This window comes from Hypanus sabinus, chromosome 13 (genome assembly GCF_030144855.1).
Source record: "Hypanus sabinus isolate sHypSab1 chromosome 13, sHypSab1.hap1, whole genome shotgun sequence".
Lineage (NCBI taxonomy): Eukaryota > Metazoa > Chordata > Chondrichthyes > Myliobatiformes > Dasyatidae > Hypanus > Hypanus sabinus.
The window spans coordinates 104,966,760-104,990,087 of NC_082718.1; the positions used below are offsets into that span (position 1 = coordinate 104,966,760).

The 23,328-nt window shown below is 42.7% G+C and overlaps 1 protein-coding gene across 4 annotated transcripts in view; it reads right to left on the minus strand.

Annotated features, from left to right (window-relative positions):
* hnf1a (HNF1 homeobox a) overlaps positions 1 to 23,328 on the minus strand; it is a 239,282-nt gene that overhangs the window by 114,142 nt on the left and 101,812 nt on the right. For all 4 annotated transcript variants that reach the window (XM_059988327.1, XM_059988328.1, XM_059988329.1 and 1 more), the window contains exon 5: positions 22,135 to 22,292. In XM_059988327.1, coding sequence (XP_059844310.1) covers positions 22,135 to 22,292 — 158 coding nt within the window. The remainder of the gene's footprint in view (positions 1 to 22,134; positions 22,293 to 23,328) is intronic.

Genomic DNA, 23,328 nt, shown 5'->3' on the forward strand with positions numbered 1-23,328 from the left:
ATCTTCTGCAGCTTCTTCCAGTCTTGGACAGGACAACTTCCATACCAGGTTGTGATGCACCCTAGAAGAATGTGTTCTATGGTGCATCTACAAAAATTAGTGAGGGTTTTAGGGGACAGGCCAAATTTGCATGGTCATCTCTCATCTGGTCGATGAACCTAATCTTTTGTACTCAAGTTTCTGAAATAGGACATGAACTCAAAAGTGACAGACACAGAGGTGAATCAATCACAAGGAAGTAAATCAATTATCCAATCTCTCAGGGAAACATTTCTCCAACTGCAAATTTTAATGACATATTGGAGTGATAGATAAACAGAAATCCACTTGACATTTTAACATGCAACATAGGGCATCGAACAGTACAGCACAGGAACAGGCGATTCAGCCCACAATATTGTGCCAAACCAATTAAATTAGTAATCAAATGGCTAACTAAATTCATCCATTTTGCCTGCACAATGTCTATATGTATCCACTTTCCTCACATTCATGTACTGATCTAAATATCTCTTTAAAAGATCCCCAGTCTATCTGCCTCTGACTACCACTGCCCTGGGCAGTGCATTTCAGTGCACCCACCACTCTGTGTAAAGAAACTCACCCCTCACACCTCTTTTGAACTTACCCCTCTCACCTTAAATGCACGTCGTCTGGTATCAGACATTTCAAACCTGGGAAAAAGATATTGTCTGTCAAACCTGGGAAAAAGACACAGTCGGCCCTCCTTATCTGCGGGGGATTGGTTCTGGGACCCCCCCGCAGATACCAAAAAACACAGATGTTCAAGTCCCTTATTTAACCTGTCTCAGTGCGGTGGTCTTTAGGACCCAGCGGAACCCTGGATTTTATTTAACATCCACAGTGCGGTGGACATTAGGACCCAGCGGCGCAGCTCTGAATCTGCAGTGTTTCTGTTCACGAAAATAATCACAATCACAATTGAAAATAAGGTGAAAGTAATAAAGCGACCGGACAGAGATGAAACACCATCAGTCATTGGAAAAGTGTTAGGCTACAGTCGGTCAACGATCGGAACAATTTTAATGGAGTATGTGAAAGGCCCTGCCCCGATGAAAGCTACGATTATTACTAAGCAATGCAGTGGTTTAATTATTGAAATACGTCTGTTTCTTGAGTGTTTTATATGCATAGAAAGGTAAAATATGTACTATATACTAAGAAAAACATTCGACTGACACTAAATAATACCGGATGGACCTGTTCCAACTTCAAATCTGACTTAAAGAGGGACTCAGGAATGGAACTCGTTCATAACCCGGGGACTGCCTGTACTTTTAAGTCATCTCTAGATTACTTATAATACCTAATACAATGTAAATGCTATGTAAATAGCTGTTATACTGTATTGTTTAGGGAATAATGATAGGATAATGATAATGTTTAGGAAAAAAAATAGTCTGTACATGCTCAAACAATGAGTGCTGGATAGAGAACTTACAGGTTTTCCCGGTCTGCAGTGGGTTGAATCCGTGGATAAGGAGGGCCGACTATATTGTCTACCTATGCCTCTCATAATCTGACAAACCTCTATCGGATCTCCCCTCAGCCACTGCTGCTCCACAGAAACGACCAAAATTTGTCCAGCCTCGTTATAGCACATCTGAGGCAGCATTCTGGTAAACCATTTCTGAACTCTCTGCAAAGCTTCAACACCTTTCCTGTAATGGGCCAGTCAGAACTGTATGCAATATTCCAGATGTGGCCTCAGCAGAGTTTTATAAAGCTGCAACATAACTTCCTGACTTTTGAACTTAATGCCTCGACTAATAAAGGCAAGCATGCCATATGCATTCTTAACCATCCTATCAATCTTTGTAGCTGCTTACAGGGAACTATGAATTTGAACCCCAAGATCCACCTGCTCATCAACACTGAGGGTCTTTACATTTGACGTACCTAGCTGCAACACTTCATACTTGGCCAGGTTGATCTCCTTCTCCCATTTCTCCACCCATATCTGCAACGGGTCTATATCCTGCTGCAGTCGTTGCACGTTATCTACGCTATCCCCAACACCGCCAGTCTTCGAATCACCTGCAAACTTACTAACCCACACACCTATGCTTTCACACAACTCATTTATATAAACCTCAAACAGCAGAGGCCCCAGTACAGATCCCGCAGAACACCACGAATCACAGACCTCCAACTAGAATAAGTCCCATCGACCACTACCTTCCATCTTCTCAGAGCAAGCCAGTTCTGAGAAACCATACGGCCAACTCACCATAGATTCAATGCATCTTAATCTTCTGGATGAGCCTCCCATTAGGGACTTTGTCAAAATCCATGTAGGCAACATCCAAAGCTCTATCTTCATCAATTACCAATGTCACCTTGACAAAAAATTCAATCAAGTTAGTCAGACATTATTTGATCCACCCAAAGCCACAGTGGCTCTCCTTAATTAGGCCAAATGCTCATAAATCCTATCTCTAAGAATTCTCTCCAGTAACCTTCGTACCACTGAAGTGAGACTCACTGGTCTATAGCTTCCATGACTGTCCCCAGTTCTCCTCTTGAATAATGGAACATTAGCTGCTCACCAGTCCTCTGGGACCTCATCTGTGGCTAGAGAGGACACAAAGATCTTGTTCAAGGCCCCAGTAATCTCATCCCTTGCCTTTCTCAATAACCTGGGGTATATTCCATCAGGTCCTGGGGATTTATCCACCTTTGAGACCCAGCACTTACCTCAAAATAACCAAGCACATCAATACACTTGGCATTGATCACCCTATCCTCCACATCCTCCTCCTTGACAAACACTGATGTAAAGTACTTACTAAGGACTTCACCTACATCACCTGCAAATGTACCTCTTTTATCTTTGATTTGCACTAAAAACTACAGACACAGTGAATTTACTCTTGTAATCATAAAGTAGCATAATTGAGGCCCTCTCTCACTGCTTCCCCTCGGTGATTTTTGCCACTCCCATGGTCCACTCTCCTCTCCTATCAGATTCCTCCTTCTTTAGCCCTTTACCTTTTCCACCTATCACCTCCCAGCTTCTTACTTCATCCCCACTTTCCCATCCAGTTACCTTCCCCCCTCACCTGGCTTCACCTATCATTTGCCAGCTTGTACTCCTTCCCTTCCCCTACCTACTTACACTGGTTTCTTTCCCCTTCCTTTCCAGTGAAGGGTTTCGGCCCGAAACATCAACTCTTTATTCCCTTCCATAGATGCTGCCTGGTTCCTTAAGGTTGTCATAGCCAGGGGAGGTAGTGAGGAAAATCCCCACCCACACCTACTAAATGCTCTCAATGGCATTTGTCTCTAAGAGTCACTGACAACCAAGTCCAGCTCCTGACCTTCACGTGTGGCTTAGCTACTAAGACTGGCGGAATTGTTTCTACTGAACAGTATCTGTCTCCGCCGTTCCTTGGATTCATCCGCTGTGTGGAGAGAGGAAGCCTGCTGCATGGGCAACAGTTTAATCTCCATATCGTACTGCCCTGGTTTTTTGTACTGATTTGTGTATCACGTGGACAGTTAGGACACAATATCCCCCCAACGAACCGAGGGTCTCAACATGCCGCCTGACTTGCTCAGCTCCTCCAGTGTTTTGTGTGTGTTACTCTGGATTTCCAGCACCTGCAGAATCTCGTGTTCATAATTATAGTTCTGAGCTGCTTCTAATTTCTTGTGTTATGCAAAGTACTCTGACATATGTAGTTGTTTCCATAGTAACGACTTCCATTTGAAGGCAATTGTGTACACTTAAGCTGCTGTTCAATACTCTGTAGCCACCGGTGGGCCAAATCCACGCACAAAATCATCTCAGCAGTTCGTCAGGTAGACACTACAACTTCAGTTATTGCTAGCTAATATAGACCAAAATCTCACCAATCTCACGCTCTGTTTCAAAGACTTTGCTATGCCTTTTTGTGTTATTTCCATCACACGTTCAGCAGGGAAGTGTGAGCTCACATATTGCTACAGGGACACCAGGAAGGACTGTGACTAATAGGGCTAGTTCTTTCAAAGCAAGACACACAAAATGCTGGAGGAAATCAACAGGCAAGGCAGCATTCAAGGAAATGAACAAACAGTTGACGTTTAGGGCAGAGACCCTTCTTCAGGACTGGTGTGGTGAACTACATATACCAGTCTGGACACGCCCCTCTACTGACTCCTCCTGCGGCTCCTCCCACAGACCCCTGTATAAAGGCGATTGAGGCCTGAGCCCGGCCTCTCAGTCTGCAGGATGTAGTATGGTGGTCAACCACTGCTTGTTCCTTCTTCCAGTCAATAAAAGCCGATATCTCGCCTTTACATCTTAGAGCGAGTTATTGATGGTGCATCAATTTTATTGACTGGAAGTTTTAAAACATGGAAAGCGTTTTACGTCCGGAAAGATTGGATTTGAAGCCCCAGTATGCTTACATGGTCTTACCTGATGGGCGGGAGGACACGGTCTCCGTCCGCGACCTGGCGCCTGCAGGAACAGCAGACCACTACCCCGAACACTCCACGGTAACTATGAACCCTGTACCTGAGGTGACACCGCGCACACCGAGCCCTACACAGACTCCTCATGACACTCCTATACCGGGCGTCTTGTACGCGCATATACCAGGCGCCTCACACACGCGTGAGGGATCACTGACGCCTAGTGGGCTGACACCTCCAGTTAGGCCAGAACCAGCACAACCTCTGTCTCCGGTGCAATCACCACCAGCACCTGTGCAATCACAGCCGGTGCTACGTAGATCGCAGCGACAGATTCGACCACCTGATAGACTTAACCTGTAAACATACTTGTAAGAAACTTCGCCCCATGGGGACTCTCTTTTAAAATGGAGGGGGGGTTGAATGTGGTGAACTACATATACCTGTCTGGACACACCCCCTGCTGACTGCTCCAGTGGCTCCTCCCACAGACCCCGGTATAAAGGCGATTGAGGCCTGAGCCCGGCCTCATTCTCCAGGATGTAGTATGGTGGTCAACTACTGCTTGTTCTTTCTTCCAGTCAATAAAAGCCGATATCTCACCTTTACGTCTCAGAGAGAGTTATTGATGGTGCATCAACTGGAAAGGGAGGAAGATGCCAGAATCAAAGGGTGGGTGCGCGGAAGGAGGACAAGCTGGAAGGTGATAGGTGAAGCCAGGTGGGAAAGAAAGGTAAAGGGCTGGAGAAGAAGGAATCTACTAGAGGAGGAGAGTAGACCATAGGAGAAAGGGAAGGAAAAGGAGCACGAGGGGGAGGTGATAGGCAGGTGAGAGTGAGGAATGGAGGAGAAATTGATGGTCATGCCATCAGGTTGGAGGCTACCCAGACCGAATACAAGATGTTGCTCCTTCACCTTAAGAGTGGCCATGGACTGACATGTCACAGAATGGGGATTGGAATTACAGCACTTGGCCGCCGGGAAGTTCCATTTCGCGGAGAGAGTGGAGGTGCTCAATGAGCTGCTTTGTTCTTTCAAAGGCACAATGGCATAAGCATCTTCTGTCTGTACATTTTTGACTCTATATTTTGACTCTAGAAAGCTGAAAGTACTGAGAAATGTCACAAGGATGTTGCTGACACTTGAGGATCTGAGTTACATGGTGAAGTTGTATAGGTTAGGACTTTATCCTCCAGAGTGTAGGAGAATGAGGGGAGATTTGATAGAGGTGTAAAAAATTATGAAGGTTTTCAATAAGGTAACTACAAGCAGGCATTTTCCACTGAGGTTGGGTGAGACGAGAACTAGGGGTCATGGGTTAAGGGTGAAAGGTGAAATGTTTAGGGGGAACTTCTTTACGTAAAGGGTGGTGAGGGTGTGGAACAAACTGCCGGGGAAGTGGCGGATGCAGGTTGAATTTCAACGTTCAAGAGAAATTTTGTTAAGTACATGGATGGGAGGGGGATGGGGACTTTGGTCTGCGTTCAGGTCAATGAGAAAAGGTAGAATAATATTAGATGGCCCAAGGTTCCTGCTTTTGTAGGGTTCTATGACTCTAAGTTGAACAGAATGTTTACAGTTTTCCTTCATGGGCCATCAGGAGAAGTTGTAGAATGGAGTGAACTGCCCAGGTTACCAGGAGACCTGCAGAACCACTGTGGTCCTTCAAAGCTAGCAACTCAGTCTGCAAAGTATTTAAGGCTTCCAAGGTCTGCCCATCCCAAAACATTTGGCACCAGCTCACAAAGCTGAAATTTCTCTCTTTAACCACAGATAGGAGCTCTGCCACTGTAGTAGTGTTACTGAGGTGGCACAGCTATCTCCCAGAATACAAAACAAACAAGTTAAGGTGAAAATAACCAAAATTATTTATCAGTGCATTCATAAAACGACTATTGGCACTATTAAATGAAAGGATTTCAACCCTGTTGTGTTATTTCAAGTAGAGAATTCTGACAGTGTTAAATAGCTTTAGAAAAGGTTGTATTATACCCAAGCACTTTGAAAGCACTAAAGGAAACACTGCTGTCATCACTATGTTCCTGCAGTGATGGCAGGAAAGAAGTAATGAAGGTATTTGCCTGGCACTGGTTATGCACAGCTGTACCCTGACCTTTTAAGTGTTGTATTATGACAAGGTCGTAGTTTCAGGAATACAAATGTTGTCCAAGTTCCCAAGTCCTGTGCTGGATAATAGGAGTAAAATTAAAATACGTACAGTATTTGGATTGTATAGTTCTTCTGAGTGAAGGCTTAACTCTTCGTAGCCTGCTCTAGGAACAAAAGTAAGCAGAAGTAACATGTATTTGCAACTGCTTCCTTTATGCAAGAGAGCGTAAAAGGTTTGGCAGTGCCTCGAGTTAGCCTCGCTCAATGAAAAGGCCTCTTGGTTGGATATACAGGGTACTAAACCAAGAATATCCCTCATGGACACAGCCAGCTCCATCACAGTCGTCCCCACCACCAGGGATATCTTCAAAAGATAATGATTCAAGAATGATGGTTCCTCATTAAGGTTCCTCACAGTCCAGAGCATGCCTCCTTCTCAATACTGCCATCAGGGCGGGAGGTACAGGAGCTTGAAGACACACACTGAGCAATTCAGGAGCAGTTTCTTCCCCTCTGTCATTATATTTCTGAATGATCCATGAACCCACGGGCACTACTTCATTTACACACAAAACGATGGAAGAACTCAGTGAATCAGGTGGCATTTGTGAAGGGAAATGAACAGTCAAAGTTTCTGGTTGAGACCCATCATATTGCTGGAAAGGGAAAGGACAGAAATCAGAATAAAAAGTTAAGAGGAAAGGGAGGAGCATGAGCTGGCAGGTAACAGGTGAGTCCAGGTGACAGGAAGAAGGTAGGTGGGTGTGGGGAATGAGGCAATGAAAGGAAATGCTCTGAGAAACTAGGAGGTGATTGGTAGATTCGGCAAAGGCCTGAAGAAAACAAAATTTGATAGGAGAAGACTGTGGGCCATGAAATAAAGGAAAGGAGGGAGGAACCAGAAGGAGGTGATAGGCAGGTTCTGAGGGATGAGGCAGAGAAAGAGAAAGGGTGAGGGGCCATAGGAATAAGAGAAAACAAGGTGCTGGAAAGGAAAACATAAGGTAGTGATTACCACAAGATAAAGAAATCGATGTTGACGCTGTCTGGTTGGAGAGTGCCAAGACAGAACATGTGGTGTTGCTCCTTCAACCTGTGCCTGCCCTCGTCATGGCATTGGAGGTGACCGTGGACAGACACATCAGTGAGGGTAATAGGAAGTGGAAATGAAATGGGAGGCCACTAGGAGATGCTGGCTGCTGTGGCCGAAGGAGCAAAGGTGCCTTGGGTCCCACTGATATAGATGAGTCCGCACCGGGAACACTGGATGCAATAAATGGCACTGACAGATCCACAGGCGAAGTGGCACCTCACCCAGAACAACGGTTTAGGGCCCTGACGACGAGATGGAGGGGCAGGGTAGCACTTAGATAACTGCTAAGTGCCAGGAGGGAGAACAGTGGGGAGGGATGAGCAGACAACGGTGTTGCAGAGAGAGAAATCCCTATGGAAAGTGGAGAAGGGGGCATGGAGCAAAAGATGTGCTAATAGTGGGATCCTTGTCTTCACTCCACTAGCCTCCACATCCCACACATCCTTCTCCATCATCAGCCATCTCCTATGGGATTCCACCACCAGACATGTCTTTTTCTCTCCCCGCTCCTATTTCCATGTGCAAGCTTCACACGGCACTGGAGGTGAGCACTGAACCCACGTTACTGGAGCTGGGAGGCAGCAGGTCCACTAACACTATTACTGTCCATTAGTTAGTGAGGTAAATATTGGTCAGGACAATGGAATTCCACAAGTCACTCCTTTTTTTAAATCCAACCTGTGAAGGAAAGTGGGGCCTCAGTTTAACATATCTTCTAAAAAGAAGGGAAGTTCAAAGTAAATTTATTATTAAGTAAATTTCTTGCAGGAGTTTGCGGTAGAACAGAGAAACACATAGAATTAAAGAAAGACTAGACACTAACAAAGACTGACAAACAACCAATGTGCAAAAGAAGACAAACTGCGCAAATACAGAAAAAATCATGATAATAATAAATAAATAGTAAATGAACAATACTGAGAATGTGAGTTGTAGAGCCCTTGAAAGTGAGCCCATAGGTGGTGAATCAGTTCAGTGCTGAAGGGAGTGGAAGTTATCCACATTGGCTCAAAAACCTGATGGTTGAAGGATAATAATTGGCGGTGTGGGACTTAGGGCTTCTGTACTCCCTGCCCAAAAGCAGCAGTGAGTAAGGAGCATAGCCTGGATGCTGGGTGTGTCTGATGATGAATGCTGCCTTCTTGTGGTTGTGCTCCTCGTAGGTGCACTCTCTAACACTGCGGAAAACCACCTCCATGCTAAGTGGAAGTACAAGCTCAGAGTTGTGTGTTCAGATCCATAGAGGAGAGATTGAATCCACAACCTGACTCCTATGTGAACGTTACTACCGTTGAGCCGCAGGACCAGACAGCTTGATCTGACAAGGAAACCATTGCAGATGTCTCTTGGACACAGGTTTATCATCTGGGTCTCAACCATATGAAGGAAGCAGAAGTGTAAAAATAAAAGGTTAAGCATTTAAAAAAAATTAAGCCAACCTTCTACCTCATTTAATTGTTTGCCCAAAGTATTTGTTCTTTTGACCAGTCCATTATACAAATTATTATATAGGCAATGTTAACCAACCTGAATTATAACCATATAACAATCACAGCACGGAAACAGGCCATCTTGGCCCTCCTAGTCCGTGCCGGACCCTTAATCTCACCTAGTCCCACCTACCTGCACTCAGCCCATAACCCTCCACTCCTTTCCTGTCCATATACCTATCCAATTTTACCTTAAATGACACAACTGAACTGGCCTCTACTACTTCTACAGGAAGCTCATTCCACACAGCTATCACTCTTTGAGTAAAGAAATACCCCCTCGTGTTTCCCTTAAACTTCTGCCCCCTAACTCTCAAATCATGTCCTCTAGTTTGAATCTCCCCTACTCTCAATGGAAACAGCCTGTTCACGTCAACTCTATCTATCCCTCTCAAAATTTTAAATACCTCGATCAAATCCCCCCTTAACCTTCTACGCTCCAATGAATAGAGACCTAACTTATTCAACCTTTCTCTGTAACTTAATTGCTGAAACCCAGGTAACATCCTAGTAAATCGTCTCTGCACTCTCTCTAATTTATTGATATCTTTCCTATAATTCGGTGACCAGAACTGCACACAATATTCCAAATTTGGCCTTACCAATGCCTTGTACAACTTTAGCATTACATCCCAACTTCTGTACTCAGTACTTTGATTTATAAAGGCCAGCGTTCCAAAAGCCCCCTTCACCACCCTATCTACATGAGACTCCACCTTCAGGGAACTATGCACAGTTATTCCTAGATCTCTCTGTTCCACTGCATTCCTCAATGCCCTACCATTTACCATGTATGTTCTATTTGGATTATTCCTGCCAAAATGTAGAACCTCACACTTCTCAGCATTAAACTCCACCCCTCCACCCCGCTCCTAATCCAAAATCCAGAGACCTTGATGAAGGCTCAGGTCTCACTCAGTTAGAGACTTCCCTTCATTCAGCCATCCAGTTATGACACAAAGTCTTGAAGGAGCTGGATTGCTGAATAGTGACATTGCACACTGATATAAGTTTGAGATTCCAACCTTCGGCAACTCCGTAAAGAATCAAGTTAATCAGCGAACAGGAAATGGAATGATGTCCAGCTCAGAAATCAGCAGGCAACCCCACCAACTGGCGAGCTTCCAGAGGAAATGAGTCTTCGCCCAGGCTGTTACTGTCAGGCAAAAATAGGGGAAGGTTGGTGGACTAAATTGCAATGAAAGAGATTTTAATTACTGAGCAAGTGATCTGGTGAATGTGTGCTGAAGGTCACTAATCTGAGGGAGAAACGCAGCTGTCGAAGCTTTATTCCTTCTGTAGATTAGTTTTACAAATAATTTCCGCATTGAGTTCCCGTGTAATGCCTCAGATCTTATGTTAATTACTGCACTCCCCTCAGTGGGAAGCCTCACACAAAAAAAAACATTGTTGCCAGGAAACGGCAGTGAATCAAGCAAAATTGGAAGAAAACAAGAGGTTTGATGGGATTAATGGATTCTTGAAAAAAGGTAGAGAGCTTGAAAAGTTATTCACTGTCCTCATGAAGAGCTTGCAAAAGGCTTTCAATTCATCTTCCCAAACGTCATTATTATTCGTCCCAGCTTCATTAATTTGCCTACTTTATCTCTCAGAATATCTGAAACTGTTAATAGGGGCACTCAGTTTCACAAGGTTCACAAGTTCATCTGACATCACTGACATCCTAAAATAAATTTATGTTGCTGGGTCCTCAGATGTCTATAGAAATCTTGGGCCCAAGTTAATGAGAGGGAAGGCAGATTCTTCCCTGAACTGGTACTTCATCGTCACAAAGACAAACAGCTTGTGGAGTAACCCATTCACAGACTCTGGACCAATTTGTTACATCAAGGAAAACCAACAGATCAAATGGGTGAGACCCCTGGGCTCCTTGATACCTTCATTATCTCCTCGGGTAATCCTATTGGACTATGTATTTTGAGGGGTGTCCTGGTTAATACCTATGCTTTCCCTATCACAAAAAGATCACTACCATAGCCCTGTTACTGAAATGGCTGTGTACCTCTTTGCTCTATTACAACACGGCCAGTTTCCACCGCAATGCCAAGGGTTGAAGCCCGAGTGTCAAATCTGAAGTTCAGAAGTTGGAGCCCATAGGCTGGAGCCCCAGTTCTGCAAGCCTCTGGGAGTCCACTGAGGTAATCGAAGCCCAACGTCTGCACGTCCCCATCCGAATCAAGAGTCCAAATCAGAGTTCGCTAGGGGCTGAAGACCGAAGAATACAGGCTGCCTTGGGGTTAGATGATGGTGTTGGTGTGAGGGGAAGAGGGAGGAATGGGGTTCATTTTGCTGTTGTTCTTTTGTTTTGCGTTGTTCTGCCGAGCATTGTGGGTATGCTATGTTGGTGCCAGGATGTGTAGCAACACTTGTGGGCTGCCCCAGCACACCCTTGAGTGTGCTGGCTGTTACCACAAATCACACATTTCACAGTACTTTTCCAACGTATGCATGAATCTATTTCCTCAAACATGCATTGCGATGTCCCGAGCTCATGAAATGCAAACTTTGCTTTTTATTTGTCATCACAACAGAGGTATCAAAAGGTGGTGGATGTGAATCTTTTCCTCAAATATTCTTCAGGAAATCTGAAGAGCCATCCAAAATTTCAATAACAAATTGGAAGAATATTGTATGAAAAAACCAATAGGGAAAAGAAAAATGGCTCCTTACAATTTAAATAAAGATAAAAAGTTTGTCTTAGGATAGATTCATTGGTTCTACAAAGGCAATCTACTGATTAAACAAAGCCAACAATTACATATTCATTTCCCCTGAAACACAGATTAAGGAAATAGCTGCTGTTCAAACTGAAAGCTGCAATAGATTAGTTAATGGTTGTTCTATCTAATATTTTGTGAATAAAGTTATAAGCAGATTTTCCCTTATAATTATTTTATAGGAACAGAACAAATATAGCAGCCCAAACATGAGAACATCTGCAGATGCTGGAAATCTAAAGCAACACACACAAAATACTGGAGGGACTCAGCAGGTCAGGCAGCATCAATGGAAAAGAGGATAAGTACCAGTAGTCAAGATTGCGGGCCGAGACCCTTAATCAGGACTGGGGGTGGGGGATGCCTGAATTAGAAGGTGGGTGGGAGGAAATATAGCAGCCCATGCACACACAGCCAGATTCTAGAACAGGGCTTTGGGAAGGAGATTACTGTAATGGTACAAGGGTGAAAATTGGCCTGAACCCCCCAGGTAGCCCTGTAGATCTTCTTGGGAGACCAGTCCTCAGACATGTCCTCTTCACTCATCTGCATCAGGACAATGTTCATCAGTTAGAAGGACAAACAATGCATCAGATTAATATCTCAGTGAAGAGATGGCACCTCAACAGGGTGTTGTCACTTTGTTCAACAATGGAGCATCAAGTTAAATGTCATGGCTTTGAGCCTCATCTAATGTCTTACTTAGAATGCTAGTCTTGATTTCCTAGTCTTTTGAGGTGGCATAATTGTGTAGATAAGTACAACACCAATGCCCTACTTATGTTTGCTGATGACTCCACTATTATTGGTCGAATCAAAAATGCAGACAAATCAAAGTATAGGAGGGAGATTGAAAATCTGGTTGAATGGTGCCACAACAATAACCCCTCTTTCAGTAAGGCCAGAGAGGTTATTATTGACTATAGGAGGAAGAGGCCAGAGATCCATAAGCCAGCCCTCATTAGGGGATTGGAGGTGAAGAGGGTCAGTAACTTTCAATTTCCCGGCATTATGACATCAGAGCACCTGTTCTGTGACCAGCATGTAAGTGCCATCACAAAGAAGGCAAGGCAGTGCCTCTACTTTCTTAGAAGTTTCCATAGATTTGGCACGTCATCTAAATCTTTGACAAACTTCTATTGATACACAGTGCAGAATATCCTAACTGGATGCATCAGAGGCACCACCAATGGCCAAGATCAGAAAAGTCTACAGAGGGTGATGCACAGGCAAAACGCTCCCACCATTGAGCACATTTACAAGGAGCACTGCCACAAGAAAGCAGCGTCCATCATCAAGGACCCCCAGCATCCAGGTCATGCCCTCTTCTCACCATTACCATCAGGAAGGAGGTAAAGGAGCCTTAGATATCGCACCACCAGTTTCAGGAACAGCCCGCCAACCATCAGGCTCCTAAACTGCTGTGGATAACGTCACTCACCTCAGCTCTGAATTGATTCCACATCTACAGATCCACTTTCAAGGACTCTACAACTCATGTTCTCAGTACTATTTTTTTATTTGCACAATTTGTCCTCTTTTGCATATTGCTTTTTTTGTCGGTCTTTATTTATGTATAGCTTTTCATAATTTCTATTGTATTTCTTTATTTTCTTGTAAATGCCTGCAGGAAAATAAATCTCAGGGTAGTATATGTTGACATATACGTACTTTGATAATAAACTTACTTTGACTTTGCCCTGTGCAAAATTATGAATGCAAGTTATGTGGTTGAGGATATAATTACACAAGGTGTGTAGCACGACAGAAGCAATGTCTGGAATGTGAGCTCTGTGCTGTTGGACTTGCACCTTTTTTGTGTGTCCTTTTCTGTGGCAGAATTTACCAGTGTTACAGCAGTATCCACGCCCCATTTTAGGAAACTTAACAGATACCTTACAATTACAACTAACAGCAGTGAATGGTTGAAGGGAGGTAGCTGTGGTCAGCATGAACAGGTTGGACCAAAGGGCCTGTATTCGTGTTGTGTTTCGCCAAGGTTCTATAAAAAGACAGGGCTCGATAGCACTTACTGAGGTTAACTGACACAAAATATGGGTCAGGGAAACCAAGTGAAGGAGAGAACGTTAGGCTGTGAGATGCCTTGCTGAACTGAAGGAGCCAGTTGATACAGCACTGAATTGATCAAGTGGAAGCAAATTTCTTGAGGACAAATTGTCCTAAATATTCCATCATCAATGAGTACAGTGCTTTTCCAGATATTCAAACCACACCAGAATATGCTATGTATGTTCAGTCTAATTTAGTTTGGCAGCTGTAGTACTTACCAAAAATTATTAACAACGTATGTATTAGACACTTTATGGTTCTTGAGGAACTCAGGCTCAAAGCTGATGACCTGGAATCTGAATTTCAAACACTGCAATGCATCAGGGAGGGTAGGGTTACCTGGTCACTGTGTGACAGGAGGAAGCCACACTCATTCGATTAGCTTCTTCAAGCTACGTCTGTGCCCAGGGACAAGACGGAGTGACTGTGAGCAAGGATCCAAGTGGTAGTGCTGAAGCAGCCTCAGCCCTTGAGAGCTCTTGGCAGGTCTAAGGTTGTTGTTTTCTCTGAGGATGAGACTGGGAGATGTAGGAAGGAAGAACAATCAAACCGTTTAGTGAGCAATTCAACAGGGGGAAGAGAAATGAAGCGGTAATTGGAGAAAGTCTCTCTTGCAAGGTTCATGTAATCAGGCTGCTGCCCGGGTTCAAGGCATATCACCTGACCTGCAGAGGAATTTGGAGTGGGAGGGGGATGATCCAGTTGTCATGATCTAGGTGGACCAACAACACTGGTAGAGCAAGGAAGGATGTCCTGCAGAGAGAATTTGATGAGCTGGGGACTAAATTAAAACACATAACCAAAAAGGCACTAATCTTTGGATTGCTACCTGAGCCATGTGCAAATTGCCATATGGTTAAAAGGATCAGGGAGCTAAATGCATGGCTCAAAGATTGGTGTGGAAGAAATGAGTTTGAATTTGTGGGATATTGGCACCAGTATTGGGGAAAGAGAGCTGTTTTGATGGGATGGGCTTTGCCTGAACTATGCTGGGACCAGGGTCCTGGTAAATTGTATAACTAATGCTATGAATAGGGACTTAAACTAATTCGCAGGAGGTAGATTCAACAATGTAACACAGATAAAAGTAAAAGGGAAGGAGAGGTTACTAAACTCCGCAGAATAAAGACCAAAATGAAGAACTTAGAACAAGTTAAGAATTTAACCAGGTAAGATGGAGACAAAATTGAAAAGAAGTGTGGTGAATATAAGACTGAAGATATATTTGAATACACATAGTGTACAAAATAAGACAGATAATCTTGTAGCTCAGTTATTGACAGGTATGATGATGTGAGCATCAAGAGTCGTGGTGGAAAGAAGATCAGAACTGGGAGTTAAACATCCAAGCACACATACTGAATTGAAAGGTCCGGCAGTAGGCAAAGGGGGAGGGGTGACTTCGCTGGTAAAAAAATCAAAACAAATCCTTTGAACAAAGTGACATAGGATCAAAAGATAGAGAATCTTTGTGGGTAGAGTTGAGAAACTACAAGGGTAAAAGAACCCTGAATAAGTTATATACAGGACTCTCAGTACAGCAGATAGGATGTGGATTACAAATTACAATGGGAGATAGAAAAGGCATGTAAAAAGGACGGTGTTATGATAGCCTTGCGAGATTTTAATATGCAGGTAGATTGGGAAAATCAGGTTGGTCAGGGATCCAAAGAGAAGGAATTTGCAGAATGCCAATAAAATGACATTTTAGAGCAGCTTGTGGTTGTGCCCTCTGGGGAACAGGTAATTCTGGATCAGGTGTTGTGTAATAAACCAGATTTGATTAGAAAACTTAAGGTAGAGGAACCCTAAGGAGGCGGATCATAATATGACAGAATTCATAGTGCAGCTTGATGGGGAGAAACTAATATCAGATGTATCAGAATTACAGTGGAGTAAAAGTAACTACAGAAACCTAAGAGAGGAGCTGGCCAAAATGGATTGGAAGGGGACACCATCAGTGATGATGACAGAGCAGCAATCGCTGGAGTTTCTGAGTAATTCGTAAGATGCAGGATCACTTCATCCCAAAGAAGAAGCAGCATTCCAAAGGGAGGATGAGGCAACTGTGGCTGACAAAGATTGTCAAACAGAGCATAAAAAGAAAAGAGAGGGCATACAACATAGCAAAATATCAAGGAAATTATTTAGAAAACAACAGAAGTCAGTGTACTCACTATTACTAAAGAGAAGGTGCTTGAGAAGCTGAAATGTCTGAAGATAGTTAAGTCACTAGGACCAGTTGGAATACATCCCAGGATTCTGAAAGAGGTAGCTGAAGGAATTGTGGAAGAATTAAAGTTTTAAGTAAATTTATTATCAAAGTGCATATATGTCACCACATACAACCATGAGATTCATTTTCTTGTGGGTATTCACAGTAAGTCAAAAAAAAAACAATAGAATCAATGAAAGCCATTATTAATACTCTTCAGAGATTGTCTGCCAAGACCTGTGATATGCATCAGCTGCTCATACGACCATCCGCCACCTGCTCCCAGGGCTTTACATGACCCTGATCGGGAGGCTAAACAGGTGCAACACCTCCTTTGGTAGAGATGGATCTCCACCCCGCCACCCTAAAGAAACATTAGGGACTTTTAAGAGATGTTTAGACAGGCACATGAATGTAAGGAAAATGGACGGATATGGACATTGTGTAGGCAGACGGGATTGGTTTAGTTGGCCATTTGATTATGAATTTAATTTGTCTGGCACAACATTGTGGGTTGAAGAGCCTGTTCCTGTGCTGTACTGTTCACTGTTCTGTAAGACCGCACCTAACGGGCCAGACAAACAATCAATGTGCAAAAGACAAAAAGAAAGAGAAAAAAATAATAATAACAGAAATGACAAATTTTAGAAAACAATATGTACACTTAAAATGCACTGCCTAGAACAGAGGGAGGAAGAGGAATAACACACATAAAAAATTTACACAACAGTCAGTTAAAAATACTTAGGATATATTTTCATCGACAAATACAGGATTCAGCACTGCATGCAAGCATATGTAATTCTGATAAGAAGTACACTCCACTAAACTTAAGTGAAAGCAAAACTCAGAAAAATGAAGAAATTATCACTATAGACAAAAAAGTTACGCAATGGAAGAGCAGAACCCTCCATGGAAGACAGCCCCATGATGTGAACAGTCTAGATGCTGACAAGGAAGCATGGAATGCCTGGCTTAGAGTTGGAGACCTCTTCCCAGAAACAGAGGGGTTCCTTGTGGCAATACAGGACCAGATAGTTAAAACAAAATTATCAAAAATACATAATAAGAGACCAACAAATTCAAAATGATAAATGTAGAAAAAGCCGAGAGAAACCAGAAACAATTCAACACATTACAAAATCCTGTAGCAGTTTAGCTCAATCTGATTACTAACACAGACACAATCAAGTGGTAAACATCATTCACTAAAATCTTGCTTTAAAGTACAAACTCATAAAAGACACCATACCTTACTATAAACACAAGCCTAATTCAACTAATTCCTACAAATTATATTACGACCAATCCATTATTACAGATAGGACGATCCATAATAACCCTCTAGATATAATATTACAGGATAATCAGGCAAGAACAACTTACCTAATAGATATAATCATTCCAAACACACATAACATACAAAAGTCAAAGTGAAAAACACCAGAAATGTCCTGAATTAAAAGAGAAAATTGAAAGACTGTGGAACATGAACAGGTATAAATTGTCCCAATAGTAATATCTCCAACTGGTATCAATAGAAGTCACTACACAATAACATTAAACAATTATGCCTACACAGCAATATTTATGTAAATCTTCAGAAAGCCACAATACTAAACACCACTAGAATAGTCTGAAAGTTCTGAACAATTGAGAACTGAGTGTCCTTGTGTTATGCCCGTACCTCAGGTTTTACCAGCTTGAGCTAAGAAGAAATAAAAATACAACAGTAATAATAAACAAATAAATAAATAAATAAATAAATAGACAAACAAACAATAAATATCAGGAACATGGGATGAATGGTCCTTGAAAGTGAATCCATAGGTGTGTTCAGCGATGGGGTGAGTGAAGTTATCTCCACTGGTTCAAGAGCCTGATGGTTGAGGGGTAACAACTATTCCAGAACCTGGTTGTATGAGTTCCAAGGTACCTTCCTGATGACAGCAATGAGAAAAAAAGCGTGGCCTGGATGGTGGTGGTCCTTGATAATGGAACAGCGTTCCGTGTAGATGTGCTCAATGGTGGGGTGGGCTTCACCTGTGACAGATTGGGCTGTATCTTTTTGTAGGCTTTTCCTTTCATTGTATTGGTGTTTCCATACCAATCTGTGATGCAACCAGTCAATATACTCTCCACCACATGTCTGAAGAAGTTTTAGATGACCTGCTGAATCTTCGCAAACTTCCAAGAAAGTACAGCCATTGACATGGTTTCTTTGTAATTGCATTTATGTGCTGGACTCAGGGCTGAATTCAAAATTGCTGACCCTCTTCTCTTCTGATTCCCTGATGTGGACTGTCTCATTGGATCTCTGGTTTCCTCCCCCTGAAGTCAATAATCAGCTTCTTGGTCTTACTGACATTGAGTGGGAGTTTGTGTTGTGGCAGCACACGGCCAGATTTTCAGTCTCCCTCCTATATGCTGTCTCGTCACCACCCTTGATTCAGCCAGTGACAGTCAGCAAACTTAACTATGGCATTGGAGCTGCACTTAGCCTCAGATTCATAAGTATAAAGTGAATAGAGCAAGGGGTTAAGCACACAGCCTTGTGGTGCACCTATGAAGATGTTGATTGTGGAGGAGATGTGGTTGCCAATCTGAATGCACTAGTGTTGAGGCTTGTGCTTTGAAGCTTTTTGATTGGTTTTGAGGGGATGATAGTATTGAATACCCAGCTGTAGTCAATAAAGAGCATCCTGATGTATGTATATTACTAGTGATCTTTCAAGAAGAAGTGTGGTTCTGGAGGACTGAAAGATTGCAAATGTCGCTCCACTCTTAATAACAGGAGGGAGGCAAAAACCAGGAAATTATAGTCCAGTTAGACTGACTTCGGTAGTTGGCAAAATATTAGAGTCCATTATTAAGGAGGAGGTTTTGGTGTACACGAAGGCACACGATAAAATAGGTTGAAATCAGCATAGTTTCCATCAGGGGAAATCTTGCCTGATAAATCTGTTAGAATTCTTCAAAGAAGTAAAAGGCAGGATAAACAAAGGAGATGCAGAGAACGTTATTTATGGATTTTGACAATGTGCCGCACATGAGGCTCCTTAATGAGAAAGTGCCCGTGGTATTACAGGAAAGATACTAGCATGGACAGAAGATTGGCTGTCTAGCAGAAGTCAAAGTGTGGGATGAAGGTGGCCTCTTCTGTTTGGCTGCCAGTGACAACTGGTGTTCTGCAGGGGTTGCTGTCGGATGCATTACTTTTCATGTTCTATGTTAATGATATAGATCATGAAATTGGTGACTTTGTGGCCAAAGATAGGTGGAGGGGCAGGTAATGTTGAGAAAGCAGGGGGTCTGCAGAAGGACTTGGACAGATGAGGAAAATGGGCAATGAAGTGGTCTGTGGATTACAGTGTAGGGAAATGTATGGTCATGTACTTAGATAGAAGGAATAAAGGCATGGACTATTTTCTAAATGTAAATGTCGCTCCACTCTTAATAAAAGGAGGGAGGCAAAACCCAGGAAATTGTAGTCCAGTTAGCCTGACTTCAGTGGTTGGCAAAATATTAGTGTCCATTATTAAGGAGGAGGTTTTAGCGTATATGAAGGCACATGATAAAATAGGTTGAAATCAGCATAGTTTCCATCAGGGGAAATCTTGCCTGATAAATCTGTTAGAATTCTTCAAAAAAACAAAAGGCAGAATAGATAAAGGAGATGCAGAGAATGTTATTTACAAATTTTCAAACGGATTTTGATTTCTGATTCAGAAATCAGGGGTGCAAAGAGACTTGGGAGTCCTAGTGCAGGACTCAAGGTATGTGTACGCCACATTATACTACACTGAAATTCATTTTCTTTAAGGCATTCATAATAGAATAAAGAAATACAGTGGAATCAATGAAAAACTATGCACAAAGAATGTGCAAAAGAAGGCACCTGTGCAAATGCAAAATAAATAAATAAATACTGAGAACATCAGTTGTAGAGTCCTTAAAATGAGTCTGAAAGTTGTGTTCAGTCATCATTTTAGTGCTGGGTTAAGTGAAATTATCCACGCTGGTTCAGGAACCTGATGGCTGAAGGGTAGTAACTGTTCGTGAACCAGGTGGTGTGGGACCTACCTCACCACCAGTTTCCTGCATCTCCTGCCTGATGGCAGTGGCAGGAAGATGGATGGGGTGGCCTTTGATGATGGAGGCTGCTTTCTTGTGGCAGTGCTCCTTGTACATATACTCAATGGTGGGGAGTGCTTTTCCTGTGATGCACTTAGCTGTGTCCGTCACTTTTTGTAAGTTTTTCCATTCTTGGGGATTGGTGTTTCCTTACCAGGCCATTATGTAATTAATCAGGATACTCTCCCCCATGCATTTACAGAAGCTTATCAACATTTTAAATGACCTGCTGAAATTGTGCAAGCTTCTAAGAAAGTTGAGGAGATGCTGTGCCTTCTTTGAAAGGGCACGTAGGTGCTGGTCCAAGGACAGGTTCTCTGATATGATAACGCCAAGGAATTTAAAGTTATTGAACCTCTCCATCTCCAATCCCCTGATGAAGACTGACTCATAGACTCCCAATTTCTTCATCTCTTTGTAAAGGTTAACTCACAGTTCAAGTTGGTAGTAAACAAAAACAAATGAAATGGTAGCATTCATTTTGAGAGGACTAGAATGTAAAAGCAAGGATGTACTGCTGAGGTTTTGTAAGTCAGTGGTCAGACCACAACTGGAATACTATGAGCAGTGTTAGGCCCTATATCTCTGAAAGGATATGCTGGCATTAGAGAGGTTCTAGAGGACGTTCATGAGAATAATCCAGGGAATCAAAGGATTCATGCATGAGGAGCATTTGAATGCTCTGGTCCTGTTCTCACTGGAGTTTAGAAAATAGAGAAGGGATCTAATTGAAACATACTGAATATTGAAAGGTCCAGACAGAATGGACATGGAGAAGATATTTCCAATAGTGGGAAGGTCTAGGACCAGAGGACACAGTCTCAGAATAGAAGGATGTATCTTTAAAACAGAGATGGAGAAATTTCTTTAGCCAGAAGGTGGTGAATTTGTGGTAGTCCTTGCCACAGATGGCGGTAGAGGACAAGCCACTGGGTGTATTTAAAGTGAAGGTTGATAGGTTCTTGATTAATAATGGTGTAATAGGTTACAGGGAGAAGACAAGAGAACGTGGTTGAAAATAAATCAGCTATGGTCAAATGCCAGAGCAGTATCAATGGGCAGAATAGCCTAGTTATGCTCCTATGTCTTATGGTCAAATACCAACACAAACTCAAGGACCCCATCCTCTAGTAAGGCACATTATATCCCCTAGCACACAACTCAGAATTCATCAATTTTAGATAACTCTTCTTTCCCTTCTGTATCACAACTGACCATTTTTGCTGAGAGATGATCACCTCAAATACTAACACCATCTCTCTCTCTCTCACTCCACGGATGCCACCTGACCTGCCCAGTAATTCCGGCATTCTCTGTTTCTATTTTGAATTTTCAGCATGTGCAATATTTTGCTTCTCCTCTGTACAGCTCCAATATTACCTTTCACTTGACCCACTTTTTCTCTCTCCCCCTCTGTATTCAATTGTTTATCTGTTTGCACCAGGTAGATTATCAGGAGCCAACAAGTCCACTCCGCTCTCTCTCAGCCAATACCAACATCAATTGTGCATTCAGTCTTTCTTGGTCTCTTCTGCTTCATAGATATTTCCTATGATGGTTTCTACTCTTGGCCACTTAAAGCATTTATGTTTCTAAATTTTATTCTGTTCTGATGAAATGCCATTGATTAAATGATTAAACTCCACAGATGTAGCCTGTCCTGCTGAGTATTTCCAGCATTTGCTGTTTGTATTTCAGATTTCCAGCACCCGCAATTTTTTTGCTTTTAGTATTTTCCATAATGCACAGTAAAACATATCCTGTGGAGAAATTCCATGCTCGTACGAGCTTGCAGGTAATCACAACTTGTCGTACCAGTAACGTCAATTACATAGCCGATTCAATATCTCTGGGTGCACTTACCAATTTGGTGTCTGTAGTCAACAAACTGGAGCTAGGTTCCAGACCCGGAGGAGAAATGGGTTGGAGAATTGTGTGAGTTGTCACCATAGTGCTGTTGCCGTGGTGACTAGCAGATGGAGGCACAATTTCATTGGATCCTTGCTGCCCATACCTCACTCCTGTCAGAAGGAAAAACAAAATATCACAGCATTTTTTGATAAAGTAGGTACCATCAATAGTGGTAATTATTGAAGGTTGAAGATTGCCTTTATTTGTTATGTGTATATCAAAGCTTTGAAACTGTTACATATGCATGGAGCAGTAAGATTAGTCGTTTTTACTGAGTCATGTTAGCCGCTGTACACGCTGGGTAATTTACGGTGTGGGACCTCACTTATTCCCTTCCTCTGTGGTCCCCATCTATGGGGGAGGTGGGGGAATGAACCATATCAGATTGATATCAAGAATGTGACAAGTGCACATGCAGCTGGTTCGCCGCTCAAACAATCGGCCACTCGTGTACTTACCGCATTCTTGCAACTAATCTGATACGGTTCAGAAACAAACAGTGAAATACGTTGCTTTGCATCAAAGGCCAGCACAGTCCAAGGATTCTCCTAGGGCAGCCCACAACCCACTGCCATGCTTCCAGCACCAACATGGCATGCCCAAAACTCACTAACTCTAACTGCACGTCTTTGGAATGTGTGAAGAAACCAGAGCACCTGGAGAAACCCACACGGTCACAAGGAGAACTCTAAAGACGGTGGTGGGGATTAAGCCCCAATTGGGGATCGTTGGCGCTGTAAAGTGATTGTGCCAACTGCTACATTACTACGATGCCCCTAAAAAAATGGAATGTTTCACAAATTTGTGTATCATCTGAGGTTCAGCAATGAATGAGGTGCTTTCTTTAACACGTGAAAGTAAATGAATGTTATAGAAAGAACAGCCATATTAATTGCGACACTGTTTAGCTCCCGTGAGCATTTTTCAATAAACTTGTTGCTCTATTACTCATTCAGTGTGAATGGCACTCAAGTCAACTACATAAAGTACTAATATCCATAGCCATGTGCTGCTACCAATATTTTACAAATGTTTGTAGATCAGATACAGAATTAAGCCACCCCAAGCAAGGCTTTCATGTATATAACCTCCACTAATATCTCAAGGGAACTTACAGAGATGTTTGGTTGGGGAAGGGGGAATGTT